The 21491-nt window shown below is 41.0% G+C and overlaps 1 protein-coding gene across 3 annotated transcripts; it reads left to right on the top strand.

Moving 5' to 3' along the window:
* Nucleotides 1–627: 627 nt before the first annotated feature.
* LOC106604913 (dual specificity protein kinase CLK4) lies at nucleotides 628–19868 on the top strand. Of its 3 annotated transcripts, none has more exons than XM_045718249.2 (12): nucleotides 628–651; nucleotides 1522–1679; nucleotides 11734–11971; nucleotides 12645–12744; nucleotides 13148–13214; nucleotides 13433–13549; nucleotides 16733–16899; nucleotides 18014–18108; nucleotides 18283–18412; nucleotides 18772–18854; nucleotides 19010–19180; nucleotides 19314–19868. In XM_045718249.2, exons 2-12 carry the CDS (start codon nucleotides 1522–1524, stop codon nucleotides 19461–19463), a joined length of 1476 nt encoding a protein of 491 aa, XP_045574205.2. In that variant the 5' UTR covers nucleotides 628–651; the 3' UTR covers nucleotides 19464–19868. The 3 variants fall into 3 exon arrangements, with proteins under 3 accessions (XP_045574205.2, XP_014055513.1, XP_014055514.1); XM_014200038.3 differs by lacking the exon at nucleotides 628–651 and adding an exon at nucleotides 815–946; XM_014200039.3 differs by lacking the exons at nucleotides 628–651; nucleotides 1522–1679; nucleotides 12645–12744 and having other exon boundaries at nucleotides 11795–11971.
* The last annotated feature ends 1623 nt before the right edge of the window (nucleotides 19869–21491 follow it).

Genomic DNA, 21491 nt, shown 5'->3' on the forward strand with positions numbered 1-21491 from the left:
AGTATATACATGTGCTCTGAGTAATGTAAGATATGTAAACATTATTAAAGTGGCATTATTTAAAGTGCCTAGTGATCCATTTATTAAAGTGTCCAGTGATTGGGTCTCAATGAAGGCAGCAGCCTCTCTGAGTTAGTGATGGCTGTTTAGCAGTCTGATGGCCTTGAGATAGAATATGTTTTTCAATCTCTCGGTCCCAGCTTTGATGCACCTGTATTGACCTCGCCTTCTGGATGATAGCGGTGTGAACAGGCAGTGGCTCGGGTGGTTGTTGTACTTGATGATCTTCTTGGCCTTCCTGTGACATCGGGTGCTGTAGGTGTCATGGAGGGCAGGTAGTTTGCCCCCGGTGATGCGTTGTGCATACCACACCACCCTCTGGAGAGCCTTGCGGTTAAGGGCGGTGCAGTTGACGCACAGCCAGACAGGATGCTCTCGATTGCGCATCTGTCAAAGTTTGTCAGCGTACCCCACCGTGCTTGGGGAGGAAAGAGTATCAAGAAGTGCTGTTTGACTTGATAATCCAAAAAAACATTCATTACTTAGCCCAGGACAGTTCAACAGGTGACTATCCAGGAAGGGAAACTAAAGAAATACGAACACTGGGTGTCTGCATGGATGTCAGTGTCTGATCAGAATGGGCTTACTGAGGTGAGGAATGGTTTGAATTTCAGGCCTGCTGCACAGATGAAAGGGGAAACCTACATCCTCTTCCTCAATGCCGACAGGAAACGTTTTCTTAAAAAACTACAATCTCCAAAATTCACAGCATTGGGCGTGGTACAGCGTCTGACGTAATTGATTTACTTATGTATGGAAAGTTCCAGCAGCCGAGTTCGCCATTTTGTAGGCAGGTTAGTTTGTGCAGTGTACAGAAGTAGCTACTGAAAAATACAGTTTTCTACCTATTAATCTGTATTTTGGGATACATCAATCGTTAGATAAGGTGAGGACAGATTATTTAATGTGTCATAGAAGAACGGAAACCATATATAATCCGTTCAATGTTAAACCGTTTGCTAGCCTCCACGTTTCGTCGACGAACCAGGAAACTAGCTAGCTAAAGCGTTACTATACTTGTTTTTACCCGAATATAAATATTGACAATAGTTTTTTTTTTTTTTTTTTGTGTTGACGCTACAGTTTGTCTCTCAGATGTTGCTAACGTTATCTGAAGTCTAGCCAGCTAACGTTACGTTTAACTTATTTTGTTATTAGTTAACGTTAGTTGCAGCTAACGACGTTAGCTAATTAGCAATCTAGAACAAAGACGTCGCCAGTCAGTGGCAACAAAGAGGATAGATTGACCATGCTTATCTAGCTAACTTACCTAGATAATTCTTGCAAAATAACAAAGTTATTGCATAGGAATCCTATTGTATGGTTGAATTCACTATATTACATGTATACGAATATCTAGATTTGAATTATTATCGACGTTTGTTGGCAGCTAGCCATGTTGCTAGCTTTAACTTTAGCTAACAATGTATCTAATGTGAACATTCATCACTTGTGTGGCAGATGCGACAGTCAAAGCGAATGCGTTCCCCTGGCGTTTGGCTCAATGAATTCAGCTGGGAGGAGAGAGTGGAGAGCCGAAAGCGACAAAGACAAGATGATTCCCACAGCAGTGAAAGGGAGAACAAATCTCGAAGACCTAACCTCGAAACAAATGAAGGGTAAATATTTTGACCTCATCTGTCATCACTTCACTGTAGTGGTCAACAGAACTAACAGATGCTCCACCTATCCTCAAGTAACCCCTAACTAGATCTCTCCTTTTTACTTACTATAAATACCGACTTGCCTGCTTAAATAATTTTTCAAATCCCATTATGCTTGTTTAAACTGATCTGCCCCTGGGGTCAGAAGGCAATCAAGGTTGCATTGAGACAAGCTATATGGCTCAGGAAATGTACCTCAATCCAGGAATGAGAAATGTTGTTTATGGAATTCACCCATTATCCCAACTGTTACACCTAGAAAATTGATACCTTGATACATTTGACTATCATGCTTATCGGTCTATAGCTTCATTTTGTTTCATCCAACACAACTATAACATGATTTTTGAGCAGGATTTCTCCTGCAGCTCCTCAGCTGGTTGATGCTGGAGTAATAGATGCTTTTATAAGCCCATTCATTGCACAACAATTCTAAATGCCATTGTGTATTAATTGTTTTGGTGTACGATTTCAAAAATATCTATTTTCTCTCAAAGAATTGATTGAAACCATTCATTCAAGTGCAGGCAACAGGCTATCAGCGCGTCACCCACCAATTTACAATGTGAGCTGGAGGGAGTATGCATTTTGAAAACATACTATGAGGCATGCCTTGCTTCAAAGTAGCTGTCCTTCTTTAGACTATTTAGACTTGTTGTATCTGGAGCATCAGCATTTGTGGGTTCAATTACAGGCACAAAATGGCCAGAAATAAAGAACTTTCTTCTGAAACACATCAGTTTATTCTTGTTATGAGAAATGAAGATCTCGTACCACGCTGTGTGCTATTCCCTTCACAGAACAGCGCAAACTGGTTCCAAGCAGAATAGAAAGAGGAGTGGGAGGCCCCGGTGCACAACTGCGCAAGAGGACAAATACATTAGTGTCTAGTGCGGCATCCGTTTCTCAAACAAGTCCTCAACTGGCAGCGTCATTAAATAGTACCCGTAAAACACCAGTCTCCACGTCAACAATGAAGAGGTGACTCCGGGATGCTGGCTTTCTAGGCAGAGCTGCAAAGAAAAAGCAGTATCTCAGACTGGCCAATAAAAATAAAATAATAAGATGGGCAAAAGCATCTGTTTGAGGTGTTCGGATCACAAAAAAACATTCGTGAGACGCAGAAAAGATGCTGGAGGAGTGCTTGACCCCATCTGTCAAGCATGGTGGAGGCAACGGGATGGTCTGAGGGTGCTTTGGTGATGGTAGTGTGGGAGATTATGCAACGCCATGCCATACCCTGTGGACGGCGCTTAATTGGAGTCAATTTCCTCCTACAATAGGACAATGACCAAAAGCACAGCACCAAACTATGCTATAACTATTTAGGGAAGAAGCAGTCAGCTGGTATTGTCTATAATGGTGTGGTCAGCACAGTCACCCAATCTCAACCAATCTCACCTAATCTCAACCCTATAAGTGCCCATCAAGCCAATCCAACTTGTGGGAGGTGCTTCAGGAAGCATGGGGTGAAATCTCTTCAGATTACCTCAACAAATTGACAACTAGAATGCCGAAGGTCTGCATGACTGTAATTGTTGCAAATGGAGGTTTCTTTGACGAAAGCAAAGTTTCAAGGACACTTTGAATTAAAAATCAGTATTTGTAACCTTGTCAACGTGTTGACTATGTTTCCTATTCATTTTGCAACTCATTTCACGTATGTTTTCCTGGAAAACAAGGACATTTCCAAGTGACCCCAAACTTTTGAACGTGTGTGTGTGTGTGTGTGTGTGTGTGTGTAAAGTTGGAAATTTACATACACTTAGGTTGGAATCAGTAAAACTCGTTTTTCAACCACTCCACAAATTTCTTGTTAACAAACTATAGTTTTGGCAAGTCGGTTAGGACATCTACTTTGTGCATGACAAGTAATTTTCCAACAATTGTTTACAGACAGATTATTTCACTTATAATTCACTGAATTACAATTCGAGTGGGTCAGAAGTTTACATACGCTAAGTTGACTGTGCCTTTAAACAGCTTGGAAAATTCCAGAGAATTATGTCATGGCTTTAGAAGCTTCTGATAGGCTAATTGACATCATTTGAGTCAATTGGAGGTGTACCTGTGGATGTTTTTCAAGGCCTACCTTCAAACTTAGTGCCCCTTTGCTTGACATAATGAGAAAATCAAAAGAAATCAGCCAAGACCTCAGAAATAAAGTCTGGTTCATCCTTGGGAGCAATTTCCAAATGCCTGAAGGTACCACGTTCATCTTTAAAAACAATAGTACGCCAGTATAAACACCATGGGACCACGCAGCCATCATACCACTCAGGAAGGAGACGGGTTCTGTTTGCTAGAGATGAATGTACTTTGGTGCGAAAGTGAAAATCTATTTCAGAAGAACAGCAAAGGACCTTGTGAAGATGCTGGAGGAAACGGGTACCAAAGTATCTATATCCACAGTAAAACGAGTCCTATATCGACATAACCTGAAAGGCCGCTCAGCAAGGAAGAAGCCACTGCTCCAAAACCGCCATTAAAAAAGCCAGACTATGGTTTGCGACTGCACATGGGGACGAAGATCGTACTTTTTGGAGAAATATCCTCTGGTCTGATGAAACCAAAATAGAACTGTTTGGCCATAATGACCATCGTTATGTTTGTAGGTAAAAGGGGGAAGCTTGCAAGCCGAAGAACACCATCCCAACTGTGAAGCACGGGGGTGGCAGCATCATGTTGTAGGGGTGCTTTGATTGAGGAGGGACTGGTGCACTTCACAAAATAGATGGCATCATGAGGCGGGACAATTGTGTGGATATATTGAAGCAACATCTCAAGACATCAGTCAGGAAGTTAAAGCTTGGTGGCAAATGGGTCTTCCAAATGGACAATGACCCCAAGCATGCGTCCAAAGTTGTGGCAAAATGGCTTAAGGATAACAAAGTCAAGGTATTGGAGTGGCCATCACAAATCCCTGACCTCAATCCTATAGAACATTTGTGGGCGGAACTGAAAAAGCGTGTGCGAGCAAAGAGGCCTGCAAACCTGACTCAGTTACACCAGCTCTGTCAGGAGGAATGGGCCAAAATTCACCCAACTTATTGTGGGAAGCTTGTGGAAGGCTACCTGAAATGTTTGACCCAAGTTAAACAATTTAAAGGCAATGCTACCAAATACTAATTGAGTTTGTAAACTTCTGACCCACTCGGAATGTGATAAAAGAAAAAAGCTGAAATTAATCATTCTCTCTTATTCTGACATTTCACATTCTTAAAATAAAGTGGTGATCCTAATTGTCCTAAGACAGGGATTTTTAATTGGATTAAATGTCAGGAATTGTGAAAAACTTGAGTTTAAATGTATTTGGCTAAGGTGTATGTAAACTTCCGACTGGTCCAATTTAATTATGGCTGATTTCAAGTTTTCATAACAATCGGTAATCTGTATTTTTGGACACCGATTAGCCTATTTATTTTAAATTGTATTATTTTTTTTCACCATTATTTAACTAGGCAAGTCAGTTAACCTCTATGGGCTAGGTGGGACGCTAGCGTGCCACCCGTGGTGCACTCCATCAACAGCAGGTGCATTTCAAGAGCGGCAAATTTGAATCCAAATAAATGTCAAAATTCAAATTTTTCAAACATACAACTATTTTACACCCTTTGAAAGATAAACATCTCCTTAATCTAACCACGTTTTACGATTTCAAAAAGGTTTTACGGCGAAAGCATAAATTTAGAGTATGTTAGGACAGTACATTTACAAGAGTTGTGTGTAATGTTTTGTCAATTCAAAGACAGGGTCACCAAAACCATAAAACCAGCTAAAATGATGCACTAACCTTTTACAATCTCCATCAGATGACACTCCTAGGACATTATGTTAGACAATGCATGCATTTTTAGTTCTATCAAGTTCATATTTATATCCAAAAACAGCGTTTTACTATGGCATTGATGTTGAGGAAATCGTTTCCCTCCAATAACCGGCAGTCAAGTCAGCGTCACAAATTAAATAATTAAAATTAGAAAACATTGGTAAAATATTATATTGTCATTTAAAGAATTATAGATTTACATCTCTTGAACGCAATCAACTTGCAAGATTTAAAAATAACCTTACTGGGAAATCACACTTTGCAATAATCTGAGCACTGCGCCCAGAAAAATACGCGTTGCGATACAGACTAGACGTCATGTTGGGGAGATCTAAAGTCGAAAATACTATGTAAATAATCCATTACCTTTGATTCTCTTCATCAGATGTCACTTCCAGGTATCACAGGTCCATAACGAATGTAGTTTTGTTCAAAAAAGCTCATCATTTATGTCCAAAAATCTCCGTCTTGTTAGCACATGATCTAAGCCAGCCGGACTTCTCGTCATGAACGAGGGGAAAAAATATATTTCCGTTCGTTCAAACATGTCAAACGTTGTATAGCATAAATCATTAGGGCCTTTTTTAACCAGAACATGAATAATATTCAAGGTGGACGAATGCATACTCTTTTATAACGTATTGGAACGAGGGTACCCAACATGAACTCGTGCGCCAGGTGTCTAATGGGACATCATCGTTCCAAGGCTCTTGTTCGGTCAGATCTCCCTCCAGAAGACTCAAAACACTTTGTAAAGGCTGGTGACATCTAGTGGAAGCAATAGGAAGTGCCAAAATATTCCTCAGCCCCTGTGTTTTTCAATGGGATCGGTTTAAAGTCAATACAACACATCAGGTATCCACTTCCTGTCAGAAAATGTCTCAGGGTTTTGCCTGCCAAATGAGTTCTGTTATACTCACAGACACCATTCAAACAGTTTTAGAAAATTTAGGGTGTTCTATCCATATGTAATAAGTATATGCATATTCTAGTTACTGGGTAGGAGTGGTAACCAGATTAAATCGGGTATGTTTTTTTATCCAGCCGTGTCAATACTGCCCCCTAGCCCTAACAGGTTAACCTGTTAGGGCTAGGGGGCAGCATTTGCACGTCTGGATAAAAAAAATGTACCCGATTTAATCTGGTTACTAATCCTACCCAGTAACTAGAATATGCATATACTTATTACATATGGATAGAACACCCTAAATTTTCTAAAACTGTTTGAATGGTGTCTGTGAGTATAACAGAACTCATTTGGCAGGCAAAACCCTGAGACATTTTCTGACAGGAAGTGGATACCTGATGTGTTGTATTGACTTTAAACCGATCCCATTGAAAAACACAGGGGCTGAGGAATATTTTGGCACTTCCTATTGCTTCCACTAGATGTCACCAGCCTTTACAAAGTGTTTTGAGTCTTCTGGAGGGAGATCTGACCGAACAAGAGCCATGGAACGATGATGTCCCATTAGACACCTGGCGCGCGAGTTCATGTTGGGTACCCTCGTTCCAATACGTTATAAAAGAGTATGCATTCGTCCACCTTGAATATTATTCATGTTCTGGTTAAAAAAGGCCCTAATGATTTATGCTATACAACGTTTGACATGTTTGAACGAACGGAAATATATTTTTTCCCCTCGTTCATGACGAGAAGTCCGGCTGGCTTAGATCATGTGCTAACAAGACGGAGATTTTTGGACATAAATGATGAGCTTTTTTGAACAAAACTACATTCGTTATGGACCTGTGATACCTGGAAGTGACATCTGATGAAGAGAATCAAAGGTAATGGATTATTTACATAGTATTTTCGATTTTAGATCTCCCCAACATGACGTCTAGTCTGTATCGCAACGCGTATTTTTCTGGGCGCAGTGCTCAGATTATTGCAAAGTGTGATTTCCCAGTAAGGTTATTTTTAAATCTGGCAAGTTGATTGCGTTCAAGAGATGTAAATCTATAATTCTTTAAATGACAATATAATATTTTACCAATGTTTTCTAATTTTAATTATTTAATTTGTGACGCTGACTTGACTGCCGGTTATTGGAGGGAAACGATTTCCTCAACATCAATGCCATAGTAAAACGCTGTTTTTGGATATAAATATGAACTTGATAGAACTAAAAATGCATGCATTGTCTAACAATGTCCTAGGAGTGTCATCTGATGGAGATTGTAAAAGGTTAGTGCATCATTTTAGCTGGTTTTATGGTTTTGGTGACCCTGTCTTTGACTTGACAAAACATTACACACAACTCTTGTAAATGTACTGTCCTAACATACTCTAAATTTATGCTTTCGCCGTAAAACCTTTTTGAAATCGTAAAACGTGGTTAGATTAAGGAGATGTTTATCTTTCAAATGGTGTAAAATAGTTGTATTTTTGAAAAATTTGAATTTTGACATTTATTTGGATTCAAATTTGCCGCTCTTGAAATGCACCTGCTGTTGATGGAGTGCACCACGGGTGGCACGCTAGCGTCCCACCTAGCCCATAGAGGTTAAGAACACATTCTTATTTTCATTGACGGCCTAGGAACTGTGGATTAACTGCCTTGTTCAGGGGCAGAACGACAGATTTTTACCTTGTCAGCTCGGGGATTCAATCTTGCAACCTTACGGTTAACTAGTCCAACGCTCTAACCACCTGCTTTATATTGCACTCCACGAGGAGCCTGCCTGTTACGCGAATGCAGTAAGAAACCGAGGTAAGTTGCTAGCTAGCATTAAACTTATCTTATAAAAAAACAATCAATCATAATCACTAGTTAACTACACATGGTTGATATTACTAGTTTATCTAGCCTGACCTGCGTTGCATATAATCGATGCGGTCGCGTAAAGGACTGTCATTGCTCCGTGTACCTCACCATAAACGTCAATGTCTTTCACTATCAACAGCCAGTGAAATAGCAGGGCGGCAAATTCAAAACAACAAATCTCATAATTCAAATTTCTCAAACATACAAGTATTGTACACCATTTTAAAGATAAGATTCTCAATCCAACCACAGTGTCCGATTTCAAAAAGGCTTTATGGCGAAAGCATAAAATGAGGTTGTTAGGAGAGCGCCGAGACAAGAAAAACCACACAGCCATTTTCCAAGCAAGGAGAGGCGTCACAAAAACCAGAAATACAGCTAGAATGAATCACTAACCTTTGATCTTCATCAGATGACACTCCCAGGACTCAATGGTACAAAATGCATGTATGTTCTGCTTGATAAAGGTCATATTTATATCCATAAACCCCATTTTACATTGGCGCGTGATGTTCAGAAAATATATTCCCACCAAAACTCCCGGTGAATGAGCGCATCAATTTACAAAAATACTCATAAACGTTGATAAAATTTACAACAGTTATTCAAAGAATTATAGATACAATTCTCCTTAATGCAACCGCTGTGTCAGATTTCAAAATAGCTTTACGGCAAAAGCACATTGTTCAATATTCTGAGTACAGAGCTCAGCCATCAAAGCAAGCTATACAGTTACCCGCCAAGTTCTGGAGTCAACAAAACTCAGAAATAGTATTATAAATCTTCCCTTGCCTTTGCTGATCTTCGTCGGAATGCACTCCCAGGACTCCCACTTCCACAAGAAATGTTCTTTTTGTTCGAAGTACTCCATATTTATGTCCAAATACCTCCTTTTTTTCACGTGTTCAGATCACTATCCAAAGGCATAACGCGAGAGCGCAAAACCAGAGACAAAGTCAAATAGTTCCATTACCGTTTGTAGAAACATGTCAAATGATGTTTACAATCAATCCTTAGGGTCTTTTTAACATGAAACTTCGATAATATTCCAACCGGACAATAGCGTATTCATTAGAGGGAAAAGGAGCGGTGTGCCAGCGCAGTAAACAACTCACTGGTCCCAGGCAGTCCACTGATTGACTGAGCTCCTATTCTCTGCCCAGTAACAGTCGACGCATGAAACAAGTTTCTAAAGGCTGTTGACAGCCAATGGAAGCCTTAGGAAGTGCAAAATGACCCCACAGACACTAGTTTGAATAGGGATTAGATAGAAAAACTACGAGTCACTTCCTGGTTGGATTTTTTTCTCAGGTTTTTGCCTGCCATATGAGTTCTGTTATACTCACAGACATCATTCAAACCGTTTTAGAAACTTCAGTGTTTTCTATCCAAATCTACTAATAATATGCATATCCTACCTTCTGGGCCTGAGAAGCAGGCAGTTTAATTTGGGCACACCTTTCGTCCGGATGTCAAAATACTGCCCCCCATCCTAGAGAAGTTAATGACCTAAGGCTTGTATTTCTGTGTTTATTATATTATAATTAAGTCTATGATTTGATAGAGCAGTCTGACTGAGCGGTGGTAGGCACCAGCAGGCTCGTAAGCATTCATTCAAACAGCACTTTCGTAATGCATTGCGCTGTTTATGACTTCAAGCCTATCAACTCCCAAGATTAGGCTGGTGTAACCGATGTGAAATGGCTAGCTAGTTAGCGGGTGCGCGCTAATAGCGTTTCAAACGTCACTCGCTCTGAGACTTGGAGTAGTTGTTCCCCTGGCTCTACATGGGTAACGCTGCTTCGAGGGTGGATGTTGTCGATGTGCTCCTGGTTCGAGCCCAGGTAGGAGCGATGAGAGGGACGGAAGCTATACTGTTACACTGGCAATACTATAGTGCCTATAAGAACATCCAGTAGTCAAAGGTATATGAAATACAAATCGTATAGAGAAATAGTCCTATAACTACAACCTAAAACTACTTACCTGGGAATATTGAAGACTCTCGTTAAAAGGAACCACCAGCTTTCATATGTTCTCATGTTCTGAGCAAGGCACTTAAACGTTAGCTTTCTTACATGGCACATATTGCACTTTTACTTTCTTCTCCAACACTTTGTTTTTGCATTATTTAACCAAATTGAACATGTTTCATTATTTATGAGCCTAAATTGATTTTATTGATGTATTAAGTTAAAATAAGTATTCATTCAGTATTGTTGTAACTGTCATTATTACAAACAAATAATCGTCCGATTAATTGGTATCGGCTTTTTTTGGGTCCTCCATTCGTTATCGGCGTTGAAAAATCATAATCGGTCGACCTCTAGTGTATATATAAAAAATGGTTTCTGACTGGGGATGTAGATTAAGGGCCTCATTCCCAAAATCCTGAAATATTCTGTTTGTCAAAATGTGGATGAACCTTGTCTTTATATTTTCAAAGTTTTAACTTTTATGGGAAGTCATTGGACACTTTCAATGTCTTTTTTTATTGCTGGAAGGTAAAACCTTTCCAGTTCCTGTGTCCGTCCCTGAATGAGCTGTATGCTATGTGAGAGAGACGTTCATGGTGGAAGTTTCCAGGGCAGGAGGAAAGGGCAGGGCAGCTCTAATAATAAGTCCCACAGCGATTCAGACCTTTTCCTGGAAGAGACCTGACACCCACCAGGGTGCCATCGTGGCTCTGGAGGTCTGATTCAGACCACATTCCTCATAGCCTCTCCTGAAAGGGCTTCACGGATTCCTCACTAAGCCACATCAATAACTGTCGTAGTGGACACCTGTGCTTTCCAGTGTGCACATTGGAGTGGGGGAGGGGGGTTGTGCTTGTGCATTAATATATACATGCATACATTCAGCTGGCTTCTCATATTTATGATAGATAAATGTGTAAGGTTTAAAATGAAAGGATAACATTTATTTTTGTCAATTGCACACAAGGTCCAACCAAAACTTGACTTCTGCTTTTAACCCAATCCTAAATCGGAGCGCTGTTGTTGTGGAGGGTTAACTATCTTGCTCAAGGGCAGAATCACACATTTTACACCTTGTCAGCTCGGGGATTCGAACTAACTACCTTTCGGTAACTAACCGCTAGGCTACCTGCCGCCCTACATGTCATGAGCTGTTCTGACAGCTCTTGTGAGATATTCTGTCCAGTTTGTTGCGTCAGTTTACCCCTAGGACTATGAATCTACCATATGCTTGAACGCCAAACTTCTAGGCTTTCACGCCAAGAACACAGGAATAATGATGTAGCACCCTGTAGTCGTGAATCAGCTTGTTACTAATACATATAAAGCCCCTTGGGATAGGGTGTCGGGTGAAGCCATCGGAACCAGGCAGTGACTAAGTAGGCAGGAGGAGGAGGAGGAGTCAGTCGCTAAGCTGTGTTTCTCTCTTTCAGGCATTACCTGGAGACCCGCAGCCTGAACCAGCAGAGGCTAGAGTTTAAGGACAAGGGGGCCAGAGTAGCCAGCCTGGAGATGGGCTACGACGAGGACAGCAGGGATAGAGACGGAGACCGTGGGAGGGACAAGGAGTGGCACCACTACAGCAAATCATCTGGTCGGAGCGGCCGCAGCAGGCGCAGTAGCCGCCGAGGGCGGAGACGCAGCCCTTCTCACCTACGCTCCTCTTACTCGGTATGAGAACATCCTACTCTCTCTCATTTTCCTTCCCAATATGGTTATTAATGGTGTTAGCATTCTGTGTGTGTATCTCTCGCCGTATGTACCACACCCACAGTAAAAAGACTTATGGATCCTATGTTAGTACCAAAAATCACTGAAGATCATCTAGGCATAACTTTTAACAGACTAGGAGCAAACACCTTTACGATGCTTCAATAAGAATAGTCAAGGGAAGCTTTATATGTATCATTCACAGTCAGAAGATAACCAAGAGCTGTAACTTGAAGGAGACAAATTCATATTAGCCTATTCAACACTGTGATAGCTTATCATTTTTTTTGTACCATTTACTTTGAGAAAGTCTCTCACATGAACATTCTTGTTGCCGTGTTTCTCTTCTGTAACACCCACTATGTGGTGACGCCCCCTATGCCTTTCTCTGGTGGGGCTGAATTTGAATGTGCTGCTCCCGCTGTGGTCCGCTGGCGCTGCCTGGTTCCCTACTACCCACCCACTCTGAATGGGCCGATCCATCCGAATCTCTCCCCCACGTCCGATTCCCCCCTCTCCGCCCGCTGAATGAATGAATGGCACGTTCCGTCCGGTTGTGGTGGCCTGGCCTGATGTTCTCTGGGTCGATGATGATGGTGGTTGATGGTTGATGATGGTGGTGATGGGACAACAGAGGAGCCATCATCGCAGGAGCAGGAAAAGATCCAGGAGTGTTGTGGATGATGACGAGGGTCACCTGATCTATCACAGGGGAGACATGCTGAGAGCGAGATGTATAGAATATATTCCCCTTTTTTTCTCTGTCAACTATCTATATCTCTTTTGTTACAGTTTGGTTTTGTTATGGTGTACTGTTGCAAAATACCCATTCTATTGTAGGCATGTATTGTATTTGGGCGGGTAGGGTTTATCACTATTGTTAAATGTTGATTAGTATTACACCTTGCTACATAACATCATTATTAGTGTGATGTGTGTACTGTGTCTTATGTGCTGTTGGCTTGGAGCCCTGTTCTGTTCTAGTTGCAGACAGTATAATGCTAAATCCATATCAAACAAAGCAGCTTAGGTCAAATCAGTGCTAGCAGCAGCCATTTTGTGGCAGATCAGGTGTCATGGTAGTGGATGCCAGTCGTCACTCCTCTGGTTCTAACTAGTACTCTTTATTCCCTGTAGATGAGATTGTGTCCACTCTAGGAGAAGGAGCCTTTGGGAAAGTCGTGGAATGCATCGATCACTCTAAGTAAGTCGCTCACTGGAAACGTCTGGATGTCACAGTGACTGTGCTACTCTTTCTGCCCCCCCCCCTAACTTTTGAGCACCTCCCTCGAGATGAATGACCCGCTTGAATGTGTACAGTATGCTCTCACCAACTCAATCTCTGTTTTTCACTTTCTCGTTTGAAAGCCTCTCCCTTCTCTAGACTTAACTGTTGGATGTTTGTGTTGTCTGTGATTCCAGAAGTGGTGCTCGCATGGCACTGAAGATCATTAAAAACATTGACCGCTACCGCGAGGCGGCCATGGCTGAGGTGGAGGTGCTGGAGCAGATGAACTCTCTGGACTGTGACCGGAGATAGTAAGTCTCACACACAGTTAGAACAAGCCACATACATTACCAGAAATCAGGTTGGCCCTGCATTACAAGGATGAGAAGCAGTCACAGATGCAGCAGTTGGCTACACAGCAGTAGTAGGCTATCTGCCAGGCTTACACTTTAGTTATGGACTATCGCTAAAATATCTCACTTTAATTATCAAATATCGATGTTTGTCATCAATATCAGACATTGGTTATCTTACCTAGCTAGCTGCCTTAACCTCTCTGGGGTATGTGGGACGCTAGCGTCCCACCTGCGGGGGACACTCCCCAACAGCCAGTGAAATAGCAGGGCGCCAAGTTCAAAACAACAAAAATCTCATAATTCAAATTTCTCGAACATACAACTATTTTACACCATTTTAAAGATACACTTCTCGTTAATCCAACCACATTGTCTGATTTCAAAAAGGCTTTACGGCGAAAGCATAAAGTTAGATTGTTAGGACAGCACCCGAAACAAGAAAAACCACAGCCATTTTCCAAGCAAGGAGAGGTGTCACAAAAAACAGAAATACAGCTAAAATTAAGCACTAACCTTTGATGATCTTCATCAGATGTTACTCATAGGACTTCATGTTACACAATACATGTATGTTTTGCTCGATAAAGTTCATATTTATATCCAAAAACCCCATTTTACATTGGCCCGTAATGTTCAGAAATGTTTTCCTCCAAAAACTTCCGGTGAATGAGCACGTCAATTTACAGAAATACTCATCATAAACGTTGATAAAATATTAAACTGTTATTCAAAGAATTATAGATAAACTTCTCCTTAATGCAACCGCTGTCAGATTTGTAAAAAAAAACTTTACGGCAAAAGCACACTTTGCAATAATCTGAGTACTGCGCTCAGACAACATCAAGCAATACAGATACCCGCCATTTTGGAGTCAAATAAAATCATAAATAGCATTATAAATATTCACTTACCTTTGATCTTCATCAGAATGCACTCCCAGGAATCCCAGGTCCACAATAAATGTTTGTTTTGTTTGATAAAGTCCATAATTTATGTCCAAATACCTCCTTTTTGTTCGGGTTCAGTCCACTACTCCAAATCCAGGAAGCGTGCCGAAATGTCATGACGAAAAGTCAAAAAAAGTTATATTTACGTTCATAGAAACATGTCAAACGATGTATAGCATCAATCTTTAGGGTGTTTTTAACTTCTCTGGGCTAGGCGGGACGAATTCGTCCCACCTACGCAACAGCCAGTTGAATCCCGTGGCGCGATTTTCAAAAACCTTAGAAATACTATTACTTCAATTTCTCAAACATATGACTATTTTACAGCATTTTAAAGACAAGACTCTCGTTAATCTAACCACACTGTCCGATTTCAAAAAGGCTTTACAACGAAAGCAAAACATTAGATTATGTCAGCAGAGTACCCAGCCAGAAATAATCAGACACCCATTTTTCAAGCTAGCATATAATGTCACAAAAACCCAAACCACAGCTAAATGCAGCACTAACCTTTGATGATCTTCATCAGATGACAACCCTAGGACATTGTTATACAATACATGCATGTTTTGTTCAATCAAGTTCATATTTATATCAAAAACCAGCTTTTTACATTAGCATGTGACGTTCAGAACTAGCATACCCCCCGCAAACTTCGGGGGAATTTACTAAATTACTCACGATAAACGTTCACAAAAAGCATAACAATTATTTTAAGAATTATAGATACAGAACTCCTCTATGCACTCGATATGTCCTCCATCACGGGCTAGCTATTTAGACACCCAGCAAGTTTAGCCTTCACCAAAATCAGATTTACTATTACAAAAGTTTGATTACCTTTGTTGTCTTCGTCAGAATGCACTCCCAGGACTGCTACTTCAATAACAGATGTTGGTTTGGTCCAAAATAATCCATCGTTATATCCAAATAGCGGCGTTTTGTTCGTGCGTTCCAGACACTATCCGAAATGGTAAATCAGGGTCGCGAGCATGGCGCAATTCGTCTCAAAAAAAATCTAAATATTCCATTACCGTACTTCGAAGCATGTCAACCGCTGTTTAAAATCCATTTTTATGCCATTTTTCGCGTAAAAAAGCGATAATATTCCGACCGGGAATCTCCTTTTAGGTAAACAGAGGAAAGAAAACAAAGCTTTCGGTCGACGCGGGCATGAGCCGGACTCTCACAGTACTGTAACCAGCCACTACCCAAACGCGCTACTTTGTTTCAGCCAGAGCCTGCAAAGCCACGATTCAGCTTTTTGTCGCCTTCTGAGAGCCTATGGCAGCCGTAGGAAGTGTCACGTAACAGCAGAGATCCTTTGTAATGGATAGAGATGGCAAAGAAGGCCAAGAAATGGTCAGACAGGGTACTTCCTGTACAGAATCTTCTCAGGTTTTGACCTGCCATTTGAGTTCTGTTATACTCACAGACACCATTCAAACAGTTTTAGAAACTTTGGAGTGTTTTCTATCCAAAGCCAATAATTATATGCATATTCTAGTTACTGTGCAGGAGTAGTAACCAGATTAAATCGGGTACGTTTTTTATCCAGCCGTGTCAATACTGCCCCCTAGCCCTAACAGGTTAACATAAATCTTCAGTAATATTCCAACCGGACGATTCCAATGTCTTCAAAAATTAAATGGAACAGAGCTAACACTCACGTGAACGCGCGCCACTGAGCTCATGTCATTTGAGTCATCAACTTCCAGGACCTCTTGTTCGCTCAAGATTCACAGTAGAAGCATGAAACAACTTTCTAAAGACTGTTGACATCTAGTGGAAGCCTTAGGAAGTGCAAAATGAACCCTAAGTCACTGTATACTGGATAGGCCAAGACTTGAAAAACTACAAACCTCAGATTTCCACACTTCCTGGTTGGATTTTTCTCAGGTTTTTGCCTGCCATATGAGTTCTGTTATACTCAGACATCATTCAAACAGTTTTTAGAAACTTCAGTGTTTTCTATCCAAATCTACTAATAATATGCATATCTTAGCTTCTGGGACTGAGTAGCAGGCCGTTTACTCTGGGCACCTTCTTCATCCAAGCTACTCAATACTGCCACCCATCCATAAGAAGTTAAGTCACTCTGAATAATGTCTGCTAAATGACAAAAATGTAAATTTAAGTCCCTCTTTTGTCTCTGTCCTTCCCCACTTTCTCCTCCTCCTTTCCATCTCAGTGCGTGTGTGAGGATGCTGGACTGGTTCGACCACCATGGCCACGTGTGTATATCGTTTGAGCTGCTGGGGCTCAGTACCTATGACTTCCTTAAGCAGAACAACTTCCAGCCGTTCCCCGTAGAACACATCAGAATCATGGCCTACCAGATCATCAGAGCCGTACGATGTGAGTAAAATTAAATTTTATAACGTATTGGAGTAGTCATTGAATAGGATTTCTGTGGTAGTAACCACCATCCACTCTGGATAAGACCACTGCTAAATGTCACAGCTGAAGTATTGTGTGCGTCCTGAATTGCACCCTATTTTTCTCTATGCAGTGCATTTTTGGGGGGAATATGATGTCATTTGAGAGGTAGACATTGTAAATGACAGGCTGGCAGGTAAGTGGTGACTACAGAGATTGTTATTCGAGTTAGGGATGTAACGATTCACAGATACAAGGTGCATCAGTCTGCAGACCCCAAACGGATCCAAATGTAGAGTGCATCAGTCAGAAAATCAATTCAAACGTTACGCATCACCCATGGCCTATAATATTACATTTTTTCTACCTTACGAAAATAGCTAATATTTTGTGACAACTGATAAGTTCTCTCCTTCAGTGTCAAACTGCATGTGACTGTTGACAGTCATTGATCTACAAGTAATTTTGCATGCCAAACAACCCCAGGCAAAATCTGTAGCCTAGTCAAACTGCGCACTGTGCCCAGCTTCGCGCCTTTTCCTGATCTTGCACAGCCGCACGGCACCTTCGGCATTAAAATGCTAAAGTGACATCTGCTGAAAAATATTTTACCGGAATAGACGTAAACTACCGGAGACAACTCATCTGGCTAGACCTTCTGAATGGGACTTAAAATATATTTTATTTTGATTGTTCAGGTTCACCATCAGCAGTAGTTTTGTTCGTTTTGCTTTCAACAATAATTTTTTTATATTTGATTTTGTGATGGGGGTTGAACTCCAAAGTTGTGCTGTATATTCATTGGCTTTGTCATAGCTCATTTTTACATGATAAATATTGACACATTACTAGCTCAAACACTTAATCTGCAAAAATGACAAGTTCATTAGTGGGTTTAGTGGGTGATAGTGATTTCAGAACCAAAGTGGGAGGACAAAAAGCAAAGGCTACATTTATCTAGATGCTTATCGAATTGCCTTGAAAGGAAAAGATGCACATCCCTAATACGAGTGTATTCAATTGTATGGTGTAATAGAAACGAGTGTCTACTTTCCTGCCTGTGTTGATTGTGTTTTGTTTGTGTTCGTTTTAGTCCTGCATAAGAACAAGCTGACACACACTGACCTGAAGCCGGAGAACATTCTGTTTGTGGACTCGAAGTACGACATCGAGTACAATGCCAAAATGGTACGAGTCTCATCTACCTGCTCTCCGATTGACAAAACACGGACTCACCTTAAATTAACTGAAGTTCACTGATTTGCTTCACTGATTTGGTTGTCAAGCCTTACATGACTTGACTTTGTGTACTGTCTGACTAACTCAAATGAATACATGTCATGACTCATCTCTGCCCTACAGAGACGTGACAAGAGGACGTTGAAGAACCCGGATGTGAAGGTGGTTGATTTTGGCAACGCCACGTATGAACACGACCACCACACCTCCGTAGTGTCCACACGCCACTACCGCGCTCCAGAGGTCATTCTGGGTAAGATACCAACTTTGCCACTCTGCCGCAATGCCAAGTCATGATTAGATCAACTTTATTATCCCACCAGGGGGAAAGTCATTTGGTCATGTGCTTAAAACACAGAATAATACACAATAAATTAATATGAAAAGTGCAATGGGCTACATGTTTACAGTGAAAGTGCAATAAATACTTACTCATATCAACCAATCAATAGTCCAGGCAGTTACTGATAGTATGTGATAAAGGTGCTTACAGACTTGAGCTGTGACACCCTATTCCCTATGTATTGCACTTCTGTTGACCAGGCCACATGGGGCTCTTGCATCCTTCGTTTCTCTGTTAGTGATGTAATGCTTTTCTCTCTCGGTGTGTAGGTTTGGGCTGGGACCATGCCTGTGATGTGTGGAGTCTGGGCTGTATCCTCATAGAGTACTACCTGGGATCAACTCTCTTCCAGGTGGGTGACTATCTGCTATCACATCAACAGCGTCATACTAGAATGCCTTCTAAATCATGCATTCATCTTAAGGTGTTCAGGCTTCTTTCTATGCAAGGGTAGATCAGTGTGTCCTGGATGTAGCCTCATCTCCATGTCTCTCTTCTCTCCTCCAGACCCATGACAGTAAAGAACACCTGGCTATGATGGAGAGAGTCCTTGGCCCCATACCTGGACACCTCCTGCAGAAAACCAGGAAGCGTCGGTACGTCCATCGTTACAAGCTGGACTGGGACGCACACAGCTCTTCTGGCAGATATGTGAGGAAACACTGCAAACCACTCAAGGTAAGGAGGGCCTCTTGCAATATGGGTGAACCTATTTTGTATTGTGAATTATATAAAGCCATCTGAATCACAGTGTTGGTGTGTCCTGTGTTGGCTGATGTCGATGAATCTAACCATCTCTGTCTTCTCTCAGCAATACATGACTACCCAGAGTGCGGACCACGAGCAGCTGTTTGACTTGGTCCAAAAGATGTTGGAGTATGACCCGACTAAACGCCTCTCCCTGGACCAGGCTCTCAGACACCCCTTCTTCACCTGCCTACTCAAGGCCACCAAAAACTGACCTTCCACCCCAACCTGACCCTACCTGTCACTGTGCCAACCATTGGGGCAATGGCAATCGCCATGACAACCGTGATGATTGACGATCGCCGTGGCAATACTTTGACTCTCCGAGAGAGATTGTTTAGCAATGACTGTATCAGTCTGCCCACGTGGTTCCATAGTCAATCAAATGTATTTATAAAGCCCTTTTTACATCAGCCGATGTCAAAATCCATCGCTGTCATGCTCGTTAGTGTTAATTTATTGTTGTAGTATTGTAGTAGCAACTGTTGTACTTATTAATCTGATGCATTATTGAGTTGTACAATTTTTGTTCAAGTCCCTTTTGTCAATTTGACTGGATTTGTAACTTTTGGAATATCGCTGTGTACATTTCTCAATAAAAACTTCTGAAAATATGAAAGTATCTAGTGGGGTCCAGAATTTTGAAAGATGGGTGTCAAAATAATTGCATAGTGGTATTTTCTGCATATGTGTAATTTTGAAGGCCAAACCCACCAAAGAGCTCTATAGTCAGATTTGCATACAATATTCTTTAAACAGTATTTTTTTGCTCATCTTTTATCAAGGGATCCAATAATTCCAGACCCCACTGATTATGTGCAACAACAAAAAAGATAACCCTGTGCACAGCAGTGTGTCCTCAACCTTCCCCCCAAGGACCCCTAATCCCTCAAATCAATAAGGCCTTGGCACCCCCCAGGAAACTCAGGATCCTTATGTTGGGAACCGCTGCTCCAGGTTCTGGTTTTAAAATGTCCCCTGCAATGAAGTGTAAGAAACGTTACATAAATGTAATTAATATCAGAAACTATCTTGTTTTCCACTGACACCAATCCAATCATATTGTCATGACCTCCATGGCCTTCACTGAATTTGTATTTCGGATATTACTAATAAAATGTGCATATAATCCCATAAATGTTGCCAAATAAATGTGGGATTATTGATTAAAATCACAATATTTAGTTGCATTACTAAGTCTACCCTCAACCCAGTTATGCCAACCAATCCCCCCCCCATAAAAATTGTGAATTTATCCTTGTGCGTTATCAACTGGAAGTGACATCAGTGGCCATTTTGAGCCAAAACCAGGTTGTGAGACTGTGACATGGTTGAGTTTGTCGCTTTGTGAAGTTATCTAATTATTCTAATTAATTATTATTGTTTATCTTCATTCTCATAACCACATGCATATAATGACTGCAATGTTGTCCATGTTAAGAATATATACAGAAGTCGTCATGAATAGGTTTATTGGCAGGATTAGGCGGCCGCCTATGAAGGCAGATTGACGAGGGCAGTAATTTGAGCTAAACTGTTTCTTCGATCAAATAGCCTAGCTTAAATGGTGCTAAATAAAATAAAACATGTCATGTTAAAATACAACATATCCTAAAAACAGGACAGGTCAAAGTAAAATGGACAATATGGAATGGACAATCACACTGTCCAGGAGTTGAACCCTATTTTCATGATCAGTGGTTTCAAGTTTGTATCTGTACATTTTTGACAAGCTGATCAGAGCGAAAAAGAAAATGTTGCAGGCCAACATAGTAGGCTACACCACATTAAGCATGAGCCAATGTCTTTTTTTTGTTGTCCTGTCCAAAACGGACGTCTATTTTTGGTGTTTTACAAACGGTAGGCTTACCACATAGATGTGCATTCATAAAATACAATTTCAGGCAACACTGTAGTAAGCACGGACCAACGCCTTTTGGATGTCTTTTTTTGGTGCAGTCTATGTTTGTTTTAGATTTTGTCCAGTCTGGAACATCCTGGATTTGGCCCAAGCATAGATGTCTATAAATTAACTTATTTTTAACTTTAATTCAGAACTAAAAATGAGCCTGATTTCAACATCAAGAAAATACATATTTTCAAAGTCCGGAAAAGAGGCCTTTTCAACGTCCTGGAAAATATGTATTTTAAACATATGGAAAATACCTTTTCATCTTTCATTCAGAACCTAAATTGAACCTAACTTCAACATCTGGAATGTAATTTTGCTTACTGGGACTTC

This window comes from Salmo salar, chromosome 05, assembly GCF_965601325.2.
Source record: "Salmo salar chromosome 05, fSalSal1, whole genome shotgun sequence".
NCBI lineage: Eukaryota > Metazoa > Chordata > Actinopteri > Salmoniformes > Salmonidae > Salmo > Salmo salar.

Coding starts and splice junctions, on each gene's coding strand:
- LOC106604913 (XM_045718249.2), top strand. CDS start 1,522: ATGCGACAGTCAAAGCGAATGCGTTCCCCTGGCGTTTGGCTCAATGAA. Junction 16,900..18,013: donor GATCATCAGAGCCGTACGAT/GTGAGTAAAATT, acceptor TGTTCGTTTTAG/TCCTGCATAAGAACAAGCTG. Junction 18,109..18,282: donor TCGAGTACAATGCCAAAATG/GTACGAGTCTCA, acceptor TCTGCCCTACAG/AGACGTGACAAGAGGACGTT.